The 20,677-nt window shown below is 37.8% G+C and overlaps 1 protein-coding gene across 13 annotated transcripts in view; it reads right to left on the reverse strand.

The window, feature by feature from the left end:
* The window catches only part of LOC122576604 (polypyrimidine tract-binding protein 2), a 417,022-nt gene that overhangs the window by 64,781 nt on the left and 331,564 nt on the right, over positions 1-20,677 (reverse strand). For all 13 annotated transcript variants that reach the window (XM_043747173.1, XM_043747179.1, XM_043747168.1 and 10 more), the window contains one exon: positions 4,759-4,908. In XM_043747173.1, coding sequence (XP_043603108.1) covers positions 4,759-4,908 — 150 coding nt within the window. The remainder of the gene's footprint in view (positions 1-4,758; positions 4,909-20,677) is intronic.

A 20,677-nucleotide genomic window follows, 5' to 3' on the forward strand; every position in this document is an offset into this window, starting at 1 on the left:
TACTAGTTTTCGATGTCCACAAAAAGAAACAAAAAGAAAAAAAAAAAAGAAAAAAGAAAAAGAAAAAAGCATAGCAGAAGTTGTTCGCCCTCGAAACTTCGCCTATAACCTACTTCCACGCGATTTATGATTCAACGATGCCTGAAACTTATCATCTCCTCAACAAGACTATAAATCTATAGGAGAATGTAGGTAGGTACTTTTGAAAAATCGAAAAATTGTCATTGGATGGGAAATTATTTCAGGGTTGATCTATCTGGTCGATCGGTCGAGCCACGATCGAAAACGTAGTTATTATTAATAAGCAGTCAGAATAAATTGTGACATAGGGGATGTCCCGAGTTTCTCGATGACACGCAGTCCCCAGGCGAAGTTGCCGGGAGTTGTCAAACTGTTCTTTCCTCCCCAATGATCCGGCAACTTGCTGGAAACGGACACCGATTCCGAGGGGAATGGCAGGTTTAGCGATCAGCTGAATGGACAAGTGACAAATAAGGATAATGGCTCTTGTATATGCAGGTACAGGTACACTGACTCATCCAAGTATTTGGACACTTATTAGTACTTTCCACATACATATATTAAGTGAAGAAGAAATGATACTAGCTAGAAATCTTAAACATCTCTTTCTTATGCCTTCTTTGCTCAATAGTAGGTATATCGTAATTTCCAATACTAAATATAAAGTAATTTTTCGTGCTATATACAATTAGAAAAAACCAAATAAATTAAAATATGGAGTTTCAAATTCTAATAGTTTTTACATTAAAAAAGTTAATATTAATCCAAGAAATTATTTCATAGCGATAATTATACAATAATATTCCTGAAGGTTTTTCCACACCGAAAGCTCTCAACTAACTCACTAACACGATAAAAAAAAGTTTGTAATGTTCTCCAACTATTTTATTGAATTTCCCAGATATTTTCATCGTGAGATCTATTTCGAAATTTCCCAAATTTCAAATTCTCTCCCAATTAAAAATATTTATATCAGGGTTTATTCAATGTATCTTCGTAAACCAGCATATTCTTTTTCCGTCCTAAGATGTATTAAAACTATTCTTGATTAAAAAAGAAAAACGGAGGACAGAGAAGGGAGAAAAGAGGAAAGCTCGTATTTCCGCGCCCGTACGGCGGCGAAGAAAACTTTCGTAATTAATAAGTAATTTCCTCGCTTTATGGCGGAGAGAAAACTGTCATAAAAAGTTGGCCCGCTCGTTTCTTTCTCCCCGTGGCAAAAACAATACAAATAAATATCGAGGATATCGGCGCCGTATTTCATCGCCAACTAATTCCCCGCGATCCTCCCTGCTAGATACGCTTCTTCAAACGTGTGAATGCTATCGATTACCGGGCACGTAATTAATTTCGTTTCATAGATTGCGATTTTTCTGTTTGAAAGTTAAGGCGTTGAAAAACAGTTGAAAGTCACGTTTGCGGTATATACAGAGTGCCATATAATTTCTGATATAGCCAATCAAATTTCTAGGCGAAAAATTTCAGTCTATTTAACTGTTTTTTCATAACAAATTTCAATAATTATTTATATGTATTTATTACATTCGATAATTAATGGGCGAAATTAATACACGTTAAAACGAAATGTAAAACATTTATAATTGTTTAATTAATAATTTTATTAATCCCCAGTCAGAGGAAAACAGAAATGTCAATTAAACTACGAGAGTATAAACTCTTTCTGGTACAAGCAATTTAGTCCACTTTAAACATTGTAAAAATAACATCGATTAAAAATAAATACTGTTTTATTGATCGAAGAAATATTTGTGAGTTAACATTCAACAAACGAATGCAAACGAGACTTCATCGATATCCACCGAAAACCAGCTAATTTATTCGAATTTTGAACCTTCGTCCTATTTAGGCCCGCGCGTCTGACAAATGATACGCGTATACTACTTGATTAATGCTTCCTTCATTCAGACCAATTGAAATGCTCGTAACAAAATCAATTCGCATGAAATTTTTCGATTTTCTTTTACATAACGGTGCATTTTAATAGGTTCGAGTGAAATTCACAAGATGATGGAACCACGAAATGACGGAAAGTAAACGATTTATACTACTGAAAAATTCTAAGTTCCACGTTCTACGCTTATTATATTTTTCTGCAAAAAGATAAAAATCGGCAAGAGTTATTTTCATCACGAACTGTTCAAATATTTATCAATCCCCGAATATGAAACCACAGGTGACTGATTTTAAAAAATGACACGATACGATTGTCCACTGTCGGAAAAATCGTTGGAAAATCGGAAAGTTTCGGTACGAACGAAACAAACCGATGCGAAACAATGGAGGAGGCGAGGCTTTCGCATGTTGCAAGTGGATTTGTTTTCCATGGCACACGTGTGTACAGGAAAATCGAGCTCGTAGAGAAGTACAATTGACGCGGCTGACTGTTTGAACCGGCAAATTCAAGAGTAGCTGAAGTGGGGAATTTTATTACAGGTAACAAATCGAAAGAAAGAAACGAAAGGACAAAAGAACCGGAGAAAAACACCGGAGTTTGGTTTACATTCGACGAATAGCTCGCACAGCAGCTGACATATCGAGCATTCCTTTTTTTTCCCCCCACGTCTTTTATATCTCGTTTCCTTTCTTTTAACGTAAAAGAGAGAACTGAAAGGTACGATTTACTTTCAAAATTGATTCCGTTGGAAAGTTTCGATGGAAGTAATTATTTCGGAATTTTAGAGTTTCGTCGAAGATCGTTGTCAAGTTGAATGTTTGACGACATCTGACAATTTATTCTGTTAAAAATTAAATTCTGTTAATTATCAAATTATTTTTTCCCCAGTATTCACGAATATCGTCAAACCAACAAAATCTTTGGAAAAATCAGTAAAAATTTCTTCGCGTTTGATAGAAACCTTCCTAGTGGAGTACAATAGTAAATTATAGCGAATAGCCAAGGATCCATGACCACGATGTGTCCGGCAAAAGGATGACAGCGGCAGAGAGAAAGAGGGATATGTGTAAGAGACACCTAACGCTTGCAAAGACAATGTCCGTTGGACTGAGAATAGAGCGGAAACAGAATCAACAAGATGGAGTCCGTTGCCCTAGGGATTGTTCGTAAATTATGGACGCGTTAATTGTAATGGAGTTGCCAAACCGGACTGTTTATTGACTTCGCGCCGCTGATGAACCTTTGTACCATGTATTTTGCCGGGAATTTCGAATATCTTGCGACGATGTTTCACAAGCTTAATTTACATCGTATTTTGCGAATTCAAGAGAATTCGTTCACCGAACATTCTTATGCATTTTGTCGAGAACGTTGCGCATCTTGTACTCTTATTTTAGCAGTTTCATTTATATCGTATTTTGCGGATCAAAGAAGAAGTTAATATTTCAAGATTGCAAGTTTCTTCGGGGTTTCTTTGAAGATACTTCGCAGAAAGATACGCGTGTAGATACTTTCTTCGTCCGTTACATACAACATGCAACCACAATCGCAGAGAACTGAAAGTCTACCTTTGGATCAAATTGGACGTTCATTGCACCGAAGATTCGTAACATAGCCCAAAATCTGACCAAATAATGTACCTACGTAGGAAAGAAAACTTTTCGAAAGAGGATTCAACGATTCTCGAGTCATAAGGTTATAGATGAGCAACAAACGCGCACAGACGTTGCGTCTTACAGCATACGCGACATGCTCGTGCCTGAATTCTGGCCACGATCTCTACCTGCTGGTGGCCAATGATAAAACTAAAAACATTGTTTACGAAGAGGACCTCGGATAAAAAGGCTCCCGTATTCTTTGATATAGGCGTGGCGACAACAGCTGACGCGAACACAGTTCTCGCGCATAAGCATTTTAAATGCGCCGATGTTCTGTACTTTAGGTGCATTAAAAGTTAAAAAAAACGGTCGATACCGGTTATTTTAAACGCTGTCCTCGGCTAAAAATGTATGTAACGCAAATGGTGTAATCGGCGCGGGCGAAACCATGAGCGCAGCTAGTATTATATACAACGAAACGACGTGTTTCAGAATTACTATTATTACCACGATCGTTATCAAATTCGGAATGAATTTATTTGCGCAGAAAATGTGAGACCGGTGTATCTGTTTCGATTTTGATAATGTTGAAATTGTTTGTGGGTCGAGTTCATGCTTCGATTATCGATATCTTGGCTGGTGTATCTCCCCGGAAGCGCATAATCGAAGCTTTATGCGACAATGTCGGGCCAGGATCTGCTCTCAAAGGCTGCGAACGCGTTTTCGAGAATCAAATTGCCCCTCCGCCTACCCCTACGTCCCTCGAACGATATTACTCGATGAACGTGATTAATTAACGTGTCTCAATCGTACGGTGTAAAAGGGATCTGGTCGTGAGAACTACGACAGCAGTAAAAAAGAATTTATGGCGACTGGGAAATTGCTAGAATTTTATACGATAAATTTTGATCTCGATCGATTTCCCGATACTTTGCTCTGTTTTTCTCTCGTGTGTCACTCTTTGAAGGAATATTATTTTTGGAATAAATGATAGAAATCTTTACCCCTATAGCAACACAGAGACAGTTTAGTTTGAGATTAGGTTTTACATAAAATCTTTAATTTGGGGATGTAATTGGTTGATTTTTTAAACTATTTGCTAGTTAATTATTTACTAGTTTATTTTGCTTAAATTAGAAATTGCTTATCTTGAACGTTATCGTAGTCCTATATAGCGTAGAATTCGTAAAGGAAAATTCTATAGCGAAGAGTGCAAGTACTCACCGCATTGTTGGTGTGCGTTTGATCGGTTTTGAGTTCTCTATGGTTGCTGAATTGAACGTAAACTGCCCTGCCACGGAGCTGAGCCATACACGAGGCATAGTAATTTACCATCGTCGCAGCAGCATTTTCATCCGCCATTTCCAGGAACGCCTGCAACAGAAAATCACCAGAATATGGTTAGGAAGATCTATTAAATCAGAAAATTTAACTAGGACGATCGCTTTTTTTATAAGTAAGTGATTTATCGTAATGATCTTTTGCCATCTGAAAACATCATTTCCCAAACACTCTACAAAACATTCCAAGCAAGAATTGCAGTTTGCAAATCTGAGACATCTCGAGAATGTCAGAACAGAAATAAGAAAAGGAATTCCACTTTCGTGGACGATTTCAATATGGTCGAAGGTAAAATCGGGAAACGACGCGTTTTGAAATCCAAAAGAGGGGTTAGCTCGTCGCGCAATCCAAATATTAATGCAGAATTATCTCTGTAATTGAATTTCCGCGTATTCTTCGTCGATGTTACTTAATTTCCACGCGAAATTCCCTCCTGGTCACGGAATACAACTTAAATATTTGCCGGGAATAATAAAAACTACTTTGCAAGGCAATGGAACGTCAACGATTCGATCGCATCGTCTTTTAAATGTGTTTTTAATACGATAATGGGGCAGGAACGACTTCGAGCCAACGACCATACCGTTCTGATGAAAATCTTAACAAAACTGAGAAACAAATTACCTTAGAATATTTTAATATCATATTATTTCTTCAATTTTACTAAAATTTCGGAAATTTAACAACTGTATGTTGAACTCTACCGAATTCAGTGTAGATTATGTAAAAAGTTACACCATAATTTTAATCTAGCGTGTAATAAAACTTTTAAAAGTGAAATTTAATTGAAATTAAATTAAAAGAATTTAGTTTTCAAGGCAAAATTTGCGATAATTTTGATGGAGAAAATGAATGTTGAAATTATAACGATGGATCAAAGGAAGAAATTCTGATATTGCACTGATAATTATGATACAATTAATAGAAGTGTAATGATTAATTGTAGAATGGATAGACTAATAATGGGAAATTTAATTGGGAGAGATGTTTATGCTAGGTAAATTGTTATTCATTCGAAATTCTATACCGCCTGTCCTGTGTATCATTTTGAATAGAATAATTAGATTTATTTATTTAGAGAAGATTGAAATTTATTTAAACATATAATTTTTCCATCTCTCGTCATTCCACGAGATACCAAAAATATTCATGTTGTATAAATAAGAATTTATTTATAATGCATATCTTAAATATCTCTTAATTATAGAAATGGGACAGAGTTTCTTTTCCATCGTACAAACGAAAGGAGTGGCAAAGTCAGTAATATTTCAAGATCTGTATGGAATGCAAGTTGCAATATACCGTTTAAGTAACGTGAACGGAAAAAAAGTAGGCAGGTTGTAAATTCCCTTCATGGGGCAACTACCGAAGAAAGTATGTTTCTGAAAATGATAAATAATTAATTGCACTTCGTTGGCAGAAGTGCCTTAAGAGATATCGATTTCTCGTTAAAACGTCTCAAAGGACACTTTTTCATTCTTCTCTTCCCTCCACCTTTAAGCGTTCTATATTTTTTCCCTCGAAACGAGGCATTCTCCTTTGAGCTCGCTGGAAAATCGAGAACAAGGGATACTTTTTAGAAAGAAAGAAGAATAAAAAAAAAAAATTCGTGAAAAATTAATTTTTCCATAGAACCTACCCAGAGAAGCTTCCAAGAAGACATAAATTCGTCCTACTTGCCGCGGAATGTAAAAATTAATATGAGAATATTAATAAACAGAGAAAATAAATCTAATAAAAATAATTCACGATTAGATCGACAGATTTATATATCGAAAGGTTATTGGGATAATTTTTAAAGAATTCCGCATAAATATCATATAGAAATTACATTAAATAGTAGACAGAAATTTTAAGATGCAAACTGAAATTTCATCTGACAATTAATTTGAATGGAAAATAAAATTTAAACTAAATATTGGTTAAAATTAAGATCGAAATTTAAACAGAAAATTAGCCGAGTTTAAAAGCAAAATTGAAAATTAAATTAAAATAAAATTACATACAAATTGGTCCAAATTAACATTACGATAATGTTACTTAAATATTGATAGACTTTTAAAGAGTTCCATAATACTCCTCATAATATTCCTCAAAGTATTCATAAAACTGCTATTTCGCTCCTCTACTTATCTACATAAAAATATCTATATCCGAATAATCGATTCATCTTTCCAAAAATGTTGTCAAAAATCAACCTGCTCTATTAAAAAGGCAAGAAAAAAAGATCACTCTACCTCTTCATGCAATAATAATTTCTTTCGCCGCCTTTAAAAGAAAAGAAATGGAAAATGGAGGAAGAAGAGGAGAAAAATCTGTCGAACGATCCAGAGAGCAAATTCGAGATTCCAGGTCAATTCGCGGAGGGAAAAGGGAGAAACAGCTATGTGCTTGGAAGGCATTTTTACATTTGCCTCGGAGCACAGCCGCCGCCATAATGGAATATCTGAAGTTCAGCTCGGGTAAACACACTTGGGACACGAGGAAATTCAGCGGAAAAGAAGCAGGATGAAAAGGAAAACAGCCCGTTTTTCCTTTTCTTTTCTTTTTTTTTTCTTTTTTAGAAAAACGGCACACACAACGAAAGCTTTCATTTCAATTACGCCATCCCATTAAAAACCATGTACAGCTTCGATTGTTAAAAGAGTATTTCTCTTCTTTCTCATTTTCTATTAATTCTTGCCTTTCGCTTGCGCTTGTCCCTTTTTGTTCGTTTGTGTATATTTAGAATTTAATTATTTTATTCATTTCATATCTTATTTCGTTTAAGTAGAATCCAAAATATCTTTCTGACATAGTCCTGGCATTCCGTTTTTGAGCACATAATAATACGAGATCGATTCGTAAATGTTATTCAGTTATCAAACTTTAAATTACTAATTACAGGCTGTACATCTAATTTCGCACGCGAAGCAATTCCCTTTTTCCCCTTCTTTCGTAATTCTTTGAAACTTTGAAATTTTATTTCGCTCTCGTTTCCCCTGTTTTCCTTTTTATTCCGTCCGTTCTCGGTTTCTCGACGTCTTTTTCTCCACATCCCTTATATTTTTCTTTCACCAGGCTTTTGCCTCTCCTTGCCTGTCAGTCTACTTTTAATGAATTTCTAGTCTGAAAACTATATTATAAAGACAAGAGTGAAACGCTCCCCGTTCCTCGCGATTCTCTGAATTTTCATGCAATCCCTCGAAATAAATTCTTGTATCGCTGACGTGGCTACCTAAAAATCTATGTGTTTAACACAAGAAAAGAAACGATACAAAATAAATAGTTACTTGTGAATTATAAACGTAATTCTGGCCGGCTTGGGCCGCGGTAAAAATTAAGAAATTAACAGAAGAGATTAACAAAAGATTTTCGAATGATCGAAAGAATGGCAGTCGCGTTTCACCGCGTTTACAAAGGGTGAACAGCTCGAAGAGGTTGAATACTTAAAGCGTACCAACCGGAATTTAATAAAGGAAATCCGCTGTTGAAGATCGACAACAGGAATGCGGGAATTATTTTATTATTACATTCTGTTGCGTTCTTGAAAAATATTCGTCGATTCGAAATGCGGTTCATGAACGAAGTCTCAAACATATGTATATATATTTATGCTACCAAGTAGGAATAAGAAAAAGAAACCAAAATCTCTCAAGGTCCGAAAGAGTAAATCAGATCGATAAATCAAAATCGAGTCTCAAACATCATTTTGATCGCAAGAAACTTATTTTATGAGCGTTTGAATCATTGAATCAATCTTGAACAAATTTTCCGACTCTATTCTGCTTTAAGAAAAAAATGTTCCATTAATACGAATATTTTTTTGCCATTAACATTAATTGCAATACCAAATTTACCCAATTATTCGTCCCATATGCAGAGGAATTATTTTATACAAAAGAATTCACGCAACAAAAGCGGTTCGACCGAGCTGCAGTAACGTGGAACAGCTTCGCTCGTTCGCTTTAATTCTAACGCGCGATTCCCATTAAACGAGTCGCAAAATCCGATCAAAGAAAGTCCCGGGAACTTCCAACAACTGAAATTAACGACATCGAACTATTAAATTTCTGCAAACTCTCGCTGCGACTACGTAAACAGGGAAATGAGGCGAGGCGGAGGAGCGAAGGTGTTTTAGAGAAACACGGAATTGCAACGGGACGACGATCACGCACAGGCCTCGGAAGGAAAACGAGACAGTGGCATGATTGCAACTCGGATTTTCTCGAGAACCCGACGAAACGGCTGCGATTGTCTCGGTTAGGGTAATGCGAAATCTCGATCCTCATTTTGCATCAGAATTTTCTTATTTTGAATCAGAAATGTAAAAAACAAAGGAAACAATTTTCCAGCCGCTGTTTAAAATAGCGCAATTAGAAGTAAAAGGTTTCCATCCCCTTTGAACCATTTTCTTATCTAAAAATAAAAACATTCCACTTCGTCATTCCCAAGACAAATGTGAAAATCCAACGCCCTTTCAAACATATCCGCATAATACCCCTGTCAACTAAAGACAAAAAAAAAGGCAGAAATAGGAAAAAAAAGAAGAAGGAGAATTGTGAAAAGTCATAGAAGGGGCTTCGTTAGAGAGATTTCCGGATGCGGGAAAAACGAGGGTAAATCGAGTTTTGCGGGACGAACGATCATTTATTCGCATTTCCATGGGGTTAGTCATCGCCCTGCGAGAAATACGACGGGGGAATAATATCGTCGGCAGTACGAGAACACCACCAGTCCTGAATTTAACCCCGTTAACTCCGTTTCGAGGCGCTAATGACGCATAGAGCCGCGCAATTGGGTTTTCGTTTGGAACGCGGGCCGAGCGCGCGGATTTCTCGCGAGGACTGGACACACGCTCGCGTGTCCTAATGTCGAACCGTGCTCGGCAATTGTTACACCCGTGATTGCCGTGAAAATGATCTATTCACCTGGAAATGAACGCGCAGTCGGCCTCGAAAGTTCCGGCGATTTGGTTGACACTTAACCTTGCTACGGATTTTTATATTTCGCTCTTGCGCTTGCCTTTTAGCGTGTAAAAAGGCAACGTTCTTGATTGTGGTCAAGTTTCACAACGGGTCAATGTTTAAACGGCGATACCCGATTTTCAGTAAAATTAAAGCTCAATTTATCATCGTTTGTTTAATTAGAAATACAAAATAGACAAAAAATAGATAAGACAACATCTGAACCAACGATAGCCAGCTTGCAATCGTCCCGGAATAACGACGTACTCGATTCAAAGCAAAGTTAACCCCTGATAAGAATCCTAATTTTCTATCCTTCGTATATTTAAAAAAAGCTCGCTAGTAGCCCGAAAATAAAACAAGAGATAGCCGAGAGAACCGTATATTACTAAAAATATATCTCATGAAAGTAATACAAACAGACAATCAGAAGGGAAAGAATAAAAGAAATAAGAATTACCTAATTACCTAAAGAATAGAAGCCTGTTGATAATTCAATGATAATGCAAAATACGAGAGAAATTAAAAGAAACACACGGTAGCCCATTGAAGACGACAGAGGAAGAAAAGAAAAAAATGAACATCGAAAGGATGGAGTCATCATACAGCGAAGGATACAAGAGATTAGAGGGGAGGAAATCTAGGAAGGAAAGAAGAGTACTTAAATGTTAAAATTCTATTGAAGGCAATAAGAACAATAACTCAACTGAGTCTAGCTGGGAAAAAAACATTCTACCACAAAGAAAACGCATACGAGAAAATAACGTAGAAAGAGAATTATGCGCATTGCGCAACAGGTACAAAGAGGAGAATGTAAAGCACACATTATTAGAATATAGTTATAGGCAGTGCATCTGAAGGGAAAAGTAACGATGAACGATTTTCTGATAGTGAAATTCGAGAACGGAGCGCGAGAACTATTCTACGATATTTAAAAGCAATAAAGTTAAGGGCATTTTTCAGTAATTACGATAAAGTATTACATAAATACATATTTAAAAAAAAAAGGCTCAGTTAAAAATACGAAAGAAACTAAAAGATTCTTTATACGTCGTCTGAATCTCGCAAATAAATAAATATGAATAAATATCCAACTTTAGCAAACTTGTAATTGGCCCAGCATTGTTGGTGGACAACAGTTTCCCCGAAAATAAATAGAATGCAGCGAATTTCAAGGAAACCACCGTGGAAGGGTAATACGTAGACGGGGTTACGACAGTGGTCGCGTGTAAAGAGCCGTTTTCTCGATCTTAAGATCCCGTCCAGCCCAGACGAATCGTGATCCCTGGATTACCACGCGTAACCCACCCCCAATGGCGGCGGGGCAATCTTCTCTCGCCGCCTGTGTTCGCCCTATGTCGCCCATAAAGACGTTATTGGATCGAATTCCCGTGCCACGCCGTAAACAATCGCCCTGCTGGTGTGTTCTACACAGAATACAGCCTGTATGTCGTTCCGATGGACACGCGACACCGTCAATGGGCCGACTCGGCCATTCTTGGCGCTTGGATAGTGGACGCTGCGAGATTTCAGAATTCCTCTGGATTTCTAACGAAAATAATTATGGAAACTACTGTAATTGGCTTTTAGAAATTTGTATAATGCTTAGGAAGTTTATTTGAAATTTATTTGGAGCTTATTTGATACGTTATTACTGTGAGAGATTTAAGGGCTGTTTTAATACCAAAACTATTACGATTGGCTTTCGCTATTTCGTATAACGTTTAGTTCATTTGCAACTTCTTTGAAACGTTAATTGAAGGGTTCTTTTAATATTGAAATCGGATTTAAGGATTCTTTTTAAAATTTCGAAAACTCATTGGCTCTCGTGTGTCATAGCAGTGCCAATGAAATTTCGAAACGTTTTATGTAACACATACGATATGGACACGAATGTTTTCTACGATAAATATCCAAATACTTTCGTGAGCCAATGTACGCTTCGATACAAGAAAGTTCGATATAATTTTCGCCTGGAGGCGAACGAAAATTCGCGAGAAAAATAGAAAAGTGTAGTCTTGGGAATGTACAATCATCGGAAGAATGGGTGGCATGACGATAATCGTAGAGGCGTGGATATCCCTCGCGGTAACCAAGCCCATTACAAGGGTAGAGACCGCGTTTATGGCCTCGTAAATCAACTAGAGGGGGTGGCCATCGAGCGATTATTATTTTGTGGATACACCCGTCTCTCTGTCTCCCTCTCTTTCTTCGTACATACGCTACCCGTGAGAAGCTAGGAATCATCTGGTTTAAGAGCCACTGTGAACCGTTAATCAATGTGGTTTATGAATTTTAGAACCAACCCCTTAGTATAAAATAGAAATTGTCCAAGGGTTTCTTTTAACAGAAAATTATCAAATTATATTATTATCTCTGAACAACTTTAGATAATTCAGCAGAAAGACTCGGTCTTTGGCCACTAATAAAAATTCTTACAACTAGTTTTTAGCTTTGTCGGATAGCCACTTTTTTCGCTAAGCTCTGTGAAATCATAGATTTCTTTCAATTTCTTTCAATTTCAATTTTGGTATCCATAAGAAAGAAACTGTTACACTTGCATTCAGATATTTCTGTCCCTGTTCTTAATATTAACTTCGATAAACTGGCAAAATGTTTCATTCGCAATTACCAATTTAATACTCGAAGTAAACAACGCAGGAAACACTTCGCTCAGATTACCAATAATTTTCCATATCTGCGTCATTTTACCAATTCTAAAAATGTTAAAAAATTCACGAGCACCATAACGTTACGGAAAAATCGTACACGTAAAAATCATTTCAAACGAGACTCGACGTTTCCAGCGGATCTCTGATCCCTCCGAGTTCGTAGAATGGAAAAATGGAAGAATGGCAAATATAAGGACACGTGTAACACACCTACACGGTCTTATACACGTATACAAATGCGATGGAAGTTTCGCAGGACAGGTCGTCCCAAAGGATCAAGGAGAAAAGCCGCTTCTGTCCTCGAACGGAAACCAGCGGAAGAAGAAAGAGGGTCAAAAGAACAGGATCATCTTTCTCTTTTTCTCTCGTATTTCTCTGTTTTTCTTCCTGCCCATGGAGGAGAGAGTCTTCTTTTCTGGACGCTCGATCAAAATTTATTCACGCGCGGCAAAATTCTCCGCGGACTTCCGGCTCTCCCTCGGAAGCAGCGATATTTCTCGACACTGTCTCCCACCGTTCCTCCCGTGAAATATATTTTCTGATTCTTATATGGCGGGGCTGACGGTTTTATTACGATTGATCTTCTGCTTGGAGATTTTCTTTTACCTGTTTAGATGGATTTCTTTTAAACAATTTTTTGGCCATTTACGAAGTTGTAATCCTTAATCGTTATTATCGTTTAAAGATATACAGACACTCGTTTTACGTTTCTTTTTCCATACATTTTCCATCTTCGCAGAAAATTCACAATAACAAAATAAAAATATCTAATCGTCTACAACTTTAAACGATACCTTAGTCTACCAACGCGTACACAAATTTTAAATTCGTTATTATATCGCGTTAACAAGCACTGAATTCACGATAATAATCGACATATGTTAACTAATCCGAAGTAACTACTTTTTCAACAATCTTAATGATAAACAACCCAAACTACCACTCCGCTTCATAAATTCCATCGAAACTTATCAAAACTGCCCCCCCCCTGTTATTTCAAATAAAAGCTCTTCATCGCTTATCAAAAAAGCACCAAATGTATCGTAAGGGTAATTACGAAACACCAAATTTCCAACGATCTTAAGCAACCACACCATAATTAGTCAACCCACTTCGCAAACTCAGTCCAACGCAAGCCGAAGCTCTTCCAAATAAAAAGTATCATCATCTTCAAACCAAAACCTGACCCCCTCCACCCCGTTCGTATTTCCGCGATTGATGAAAACCGTAAGCGTCCGGGTGGCAAACTACCCCCACCATCCTCTCCACGAAGAGTAAGAAGCCGAGTTATTTCTGATTTAAATAAACTCGGAGGATCTCGTCTCGACGATTCGAACGAGGAGAGAGCCAAGGCTTGTTTGCTCGTCGACGGAGTCACAGGGGCTGATAGTGGGGGAGTCGGAGCATGAATGTAATTTATCCGGGCTATAAGGGATGCGAAACGACTACGTTTGAACTCCTCCATCCCCTTTACTGCCTCTTTCCTCCTCCATCTTTCCACCGTGCATCCCTCCAACTCCTTTTTTCTCCGTTTAAACGAGAAACGCTGCACACAGAGGGAAATATCAAGGGTTGGGCGGCCGTGGGGGTTGTTAAGGTAGAAGCTCCGGTGAATCAAAGAAATATTATATCATTAATACAGACCCCAGGGTGCAATGGCGCCGAGTGTCTGCGCCGAGTTTCTCTTACCCTCTCACCCTTCTCGGACCAGCCCCCTTTCAACTCCCCACCAGAGGGTCAAAAGAGGAAAAAGAGGTTTGGAATATATATCTTCATAATTTGACGCGGCTTATGTACCGAGCGTAACCATTGTTTACGGCTTATAGGCTCGCTAGATGGGGCTCGTGCTTTATGGCGTGTGCGAGGAATCGAAACAAACTCGTGGATCGAGAAATAGTCTTTTTTATAAGCTGTTCCCAGAGCGTTCTTAACGCTTGCGATGCATTTTTGCATTTTTGCATTTTTGATGCTGTGGTTTGAAGCTTTGCCTGGTGCTTCTCGTCGCGGCGATGAAGATATTTTTCTCTGTAAAATTTTTCAATAAATCTACTCAACATTATTTGTCACAAATGAAACATAGAATCACCTAGTATTTAAAATACCGTAATCCGCTAGCATCCGTATCCCGGTTCCAAGAATCTAGCAACCAAAATTCGAACGTGTTTTTAGACAACAATCTTCAATTTTCATCGGAATTTATAGTTTTGAATTTTTGACAGCTGTCCTGCACCAAATTTTCACCACAACCACTCATATTCAACCACTCTAAATTCTCTAAATCCTGATCAAATCAATAATAAGCGGAACATGTCAAACGTAATATTTAAAGAGTTACAAAACAGAAAAATAAATTCGGAGAAATTATAATAATAGGCAAAGTTCTATCGATTGAGACATTAATGTATACAGTTTTATTTCCCTTTGGAATAAATTCGTTCAGTTTTCCTCGGTTTTCTCGATCGGAACGGGAGATCGGATTTTCACCCGAAAAATTAATAAACACCCGAAAGGCTAAGAGGATTACCTCGGTTTCGGTTAAAGCTCGTGTTTCCACGAGTCTACAATGACGCATGCACACGGCCGGTTCTCACGGCCGCAACAAAACTTGATATAAACCCCCCACCCTGTCCCTTCTGATGCATTATGGTTTTCGACGGACGAAGCTGCTTATAATAAATCATTCGGACCTCCTGAATGTTACTTCCCTCCCGGAGTATGCCTCAAATGAACAAAAGGGATCTCGTGGTCGCGTGATTCAGCTCCGAATGATGAATCTATGCGTCTCGTCTCGTTTCCTTGAATAATAATTAGTCGGATGGTATTTAAAGACTCTCTTAATTTACCAACGATTAATTTAATTGAATTGTTCTTCCTTTCGCATTTATCTCTGTAGATGCAATTAGATTGTTCATTATTTAGATAAGTGAATCTCAATCTTCGAATTTTTATTGCCACTTAGGAGGTCTTTACTATTATTCAACAGAGTTTTGTAAAAGAGCGAGAAAGTTACAGACACAAAAGTACGTCGAATGCACTCAATGTGCAAAAACATAGAAAATGTCCAAATTAGGGCTACTAGCTGTTTAAAAAAGTCCAATTCGTGACAAGAGCTCCAGCTCCAGTGACCAAATACCACATTATAATAACCCTGCAACACATTCAGTTGATGGCCAACTATCCCCTATTTTCCATCCAATAGCTATATACATATATATGTATATAGAGAATACGCAACGAAGCAAACTATAGTCTGCTATACATTGCACGTTGGAGCGTTTTTCGCCCGAGCGGTTCGCGCAATAATTTTCCACGGTACCGGAAGCGAGGTTCCTGCAGGTTAAGCTCTGATATCCATGCATTCTCGAGGGACACGTGGCTGGCTCCATTGGTTCGATTAATTAATTAGCACCCATTATCGAGTTTCAAGAGCGAGTCGAGAGTCCGCGCCGCGGCTCTGTGTGTTTTCCGTACCCTCGAGGAAGCAGACGGCTGAGCTGGTCCGGAAACGAGCCAGAACCTCGGGGAACATCCACGTTACGAACACATACTACCGTATAGGGCCAAATAATCGGCCGGTTAACATTTTTATTTATTTCTCAGCCTACAAGTTGTTTCAGAAATGAATGGCCAAATTCTGCTCTCCCCAACGAACGGAGATTCAAAGAATAGTATTTTATTCTTTGTAGCAGCGCCTCCTAAACTTTTCTGACCCGCGTACCACTTGGCAACCAATTTTCCTAAAATGCGCCCACCAGTATGAGAGAAACGGCGCAAACGCCGAGCAGTTGAAGCGTCGCCAAATCAGTAGGCGAATATGCTTGCTGTAATTTGCATTTTCCAATCTCTTTATCGCGGCCGTAAAACAATAATCACGAGAGATTTTAAAAACTATGAAAAAATGTAGGTTGCGTGAACATAATCCTTCGGGACAAAAGTTATGAGAATATTTATTGGAATCAAAACCGTGAGTGAAATTATTTGCATCAAAAAGTTGAATAATATGCGGCAAAGGGCTAATCAATCGAGAATCGATGAATGCATTGTCCGTAACAAGTATTTCGATCATCGTTTTGTAATTATCGCGAAACTTCCTCAATTCACGGTTTGGTAGATTCGGAATATTGAATCACCTAATGGTTGTTTCTGTTTCTCTGAACTCGGTGAATGGACTAATAGCGTTGCATCGTCTACCGAACTTTCAGCTAACAATTCCCTTCGATAACTTCTCGTTTTAGTCGCAAATTCATACCTCGTGTATTTCAAAAAATCAATCACGGGCATCAATAATAAAATCTTCTATTTATTTTAGTATATAAGAATTTTAGATTTCACTCAAGTAAAACAGGAAATTTATTAAAAATAATAAAAACATAAATCATAAACGTAAGTGTATACATTCCTTAGTTCACTCTGATAGGAACGATATCGCACATGTTGATTCTACGCCATAGATGGAGAAATTAATTAAACATTGAAGAAAAGAAATGACAAGCCAATGAACGATTTCAATTACGAAATAGTACAATTTTTATCTCTTTGTAATCATCATTAAATTGCTTCTCTAGAGCCAATATGCAATCATAAAATTGATGTTCCATTTGTCAAACTCTACGCAATACCAAAAAGAAACGTACTAATAATGGAGTGCAACTTGCTACTATTAACTTGTCGTGAATTTATGCACCTCTAAAATTCACATTTTATCTACATATTTGTTAACGGAAACAAATCTCTTGGTATATAATGTAACGAAAGGGGATAAATAAACGAAGCGTACGTTATGAAGTATAAAACATATAAATTACAAGAAAAAGTAAACATAAAATTTAGACGCGTGTACCTATAGCAAGCGTATTAAAGAGTAATATTAAAGAGTGAATCATGGGGCTGACCGGATACATCAATCCCCGAATGTACAGCGCTGGTATGGATAGCTACGCGATTAAAGCTAACCATATACCGTACATCGTTGCCCAGAATGGAGCAAATTAAAATTCCTCGGAATTTCAGAAGGATATCTTAGTTATATAAGATATATATACCTACCTAACATAAAAAATCCGAGGTATTAGGTGTATCTACCTAATATAAAAAAAAGAAACAGGTGTACACGACGAGGAATTTGTCGAGGAGGGTTCGAAAATCCAAGTAGCAACCCCAAACGGCTGCAAGTCGGGATGGAAAAGTTTGGCGGGTGAACTTTTCGCGAATAGATCGCGAGAGAAGTGAAAAACGTAACTAGCAACGGGGACAACGGGCGACACATACACACACACACACAATTCATCCCTTTGGGAGTAGTGAAAGAGGGAAAATACCGGCCCGCGGTTGGCCAATGGGAATCGAAGCCGCAGAAAAGCCCCTGTGAAAACTCTTGGCCGACCTCTCCGCCCGGTTACTTCCACCCTCGGAGCAACAACCCCCGACTTTCTGTAATTTCCTCTTTCTTTTCGTCTTCATCGCGGCTTCCCTCGTGGGGGAAAAAAGTCGCCTGCAAGCCGAAAAGCCGATCGCGTGCCTCTTTCGTCCCAGACTTTTCGGACTTTTCATGGGATGCTCGCTGCTGTGGGATGGGTCTGTGGTTTGTTTGGGTATACTTTGGTTTGTAGCTATGTGGTATGGTTTCTTGCGTGTATTATTAAGTTAGTTGTAGGATTAATGGATAATGTAATGGATATTGGCAAATATTTGATAAAAATTATCAAGTAATCGGATGGAATATATATGAAGGCTCGAAAATTCAGTGTGCGCAGTGTGTGTAGCAGTAGGATACAAAAGTAGCATTTTTTAAATTACGGAAATATTTCTTTCGTTTTTGATTTGTATGGTGAAGCCCGTAAGATAGCCATTATTTTAATATATTTTTACATCTTGATAAAACGATACTTTCAAGTTACTGTATGTATATCTTTTTAATAATATAGTGATTGTACAATTTTTATGCATTATTTCACTGCATAATTCTTAATGGGTTTACGACGAGACGTGCAGGGGGAATTGAAATGGATAATCAAAAAATTTCCTCGAATACGAAGGCACTCCAGGATTTTCCATGAAGCTAGTTAAAAGGAATTCGAGTCCCTCGAGTATCTTCCGGCAAATCGGAACGCGGATAAAGTTCCCCTGCATTAGAAAAATTTGTTTTCGTTCGTTTTAATCAGACAGTGTTAGAAACCAGCAGATCAATTTTCAAAATGGATTTTCAACTCTCCAAAGTTGAGTAAAGTATATCGAAAAAGTTCAAAGCCCCAAATAACTCCACCGCGGTTTTATTTTATAATAGATTGACGGTATGTCGTTAAAATAAGCTAAAAAGCCCGTACATTTTTACAAAGGTAATAGAACGCTACGTTGATAGATATTAATAACTAAATATAATAATTATCATAGCAAACCTAAGTATCGCGACAGACAATCTTTTCTGTCTTCTTATTCGTTGAAAGAATATGACGCAGAAATTCTATGGCAAATTTGAAGATCTGTACTTGAAATTTATTAAAAAAAAATTTCAAATTACATCAAAATATCTTAAATTCGGATTTGCAGTCGAGAGACGCATACCCTTTGCCTACGCTGTGTTTGACTTCACAGTCTCCCTACATTTCTACATCGGCTATACGTGTTTGGCGGGGCAATCTCGACCAGGGGCCAACTTTTCAATTTTCCGTCGGTCGATTTCGTTGCACAGAGTAGCTGGGAACACGTGTGCCGTGTGATTCGTGTGTGAGCCTCGCTCAATTTCCTCGGTGACGAGCCGGCCGACTACCTGTAGACGAGCCGATTTATCACGGCCTATAATTGAACGGAAGCAATTTATTAATCGGCCTCGCGCGGCTATACGATCGATCCTACGCCACTGCGCGATTCTTTCATTCAAAATCTCTATTCCAAGGCCCTGAATGCAGGTCCTCACCCAGTTTTCACGTTTTTATGCAAGCTTCAGCCAAGTGTTATAGGTTAAGGGACTGAGGACGTGGACCTTTCTAGTTCTTTTTAATTAATTTAAAGTTCTCTACTTCTCTTTCTCTTCGGGAAATATTCCAATTGTTGTTGTATTTCCTCGTGTTATTTCGAGCAACATAATTTACGAGAAGAAAATAACATTCTGGGGATTTCTAAATTAAAAATGGATAAAAAAAGGATACAGGGGAGAAATGTTTCACCGTTAATGGAAGTTTGCACAGTGAACAGAGATAAAGAACTGACGCGAGCAAAAATGTTGGAAAATCTTGAATGAAACTGTCAATCAATTTTGAGCACATCAAGCAGACAGAGAGTAAACACATTGTGCGATATACGAATAAAGCGCGATTGTTTTCCTGGGCAAACACTTTTAATTAAAGCAAAATTTGAGAATTTTACTTCTGGTAATTATTCAAAATTTTTATTTCGTAATTATTCAAAAGTAATTATTCAAAAGTTTGAACAATTCGACAGGTGCTCTTTTTTTTTTATTCTAAGACTCTGAAAATCCATTCAAACGCCACGATATTTCCCCCGGAAAATTTCAAACTAACGAAATTGAAGCTAATTCGCAATCGAGTCGATTCTCCAAACTACTCCACGTGAGTTTACTTTTGGCGATCGTATCGGCTCCAAAGATCGACTTGTACGGCTTGACAAAATTATTTCCGGTTGACCGAACGAAAATTCACCACGACGCGACGAGTTAAACGACAGGATCAATGCCGAGGTTAGACCGAGCCAGGTCTTAAGCGAGTTACTTTAATCCAATAGCAAACAGGATGAGATCCGATTAAGCCGCGTTAGCCGGCTATTTCCAGCGATACCGACGCACCGGCGCGTCTTCATTTTCCAACAACTTCCTCCACCTCCGCGTTAACGTCAACGTTATAGCTTCTAATTCGCACGATATCTGGCGAATGTTTCTAAAAATTAGAAGCTACCTCGGAAGTTAAATTGGTTGGACGAAAGTTTGTTGGTGTTTGTTGAGATTCCATTTATTGTAATCAATAGAACATTCTGACGAGTCTGTGGTTGAAAACCTTTTATCTACGTATACCAACAATAAGTTCATTTTCCTTTGCTATGCTAATAAATAATTTACCAGAACTAATAAAATTTCACTAAGATACAATTCTTATTGTATAATCTGTTTCGCTAATTTATTAAAGGTTAATTAATATTTCCTCTTCAGAACCATTCTCATAATATAAATAGTAG

The sequence above is a fragment of the Bombus pyrosoma genome, linkage group LG16, assembly GCF_014825855.1.
Source record: "Bombus pyrosoma isolate SC7728 linkage group LG16, ASM1482585v1, whole genome shotgun sequence".
NCBI lineage: Eukaryota > Metazoa > Arthropoda > Insecta > Hymenoptera > Apidae > Bombus > Bombus pyrosoma.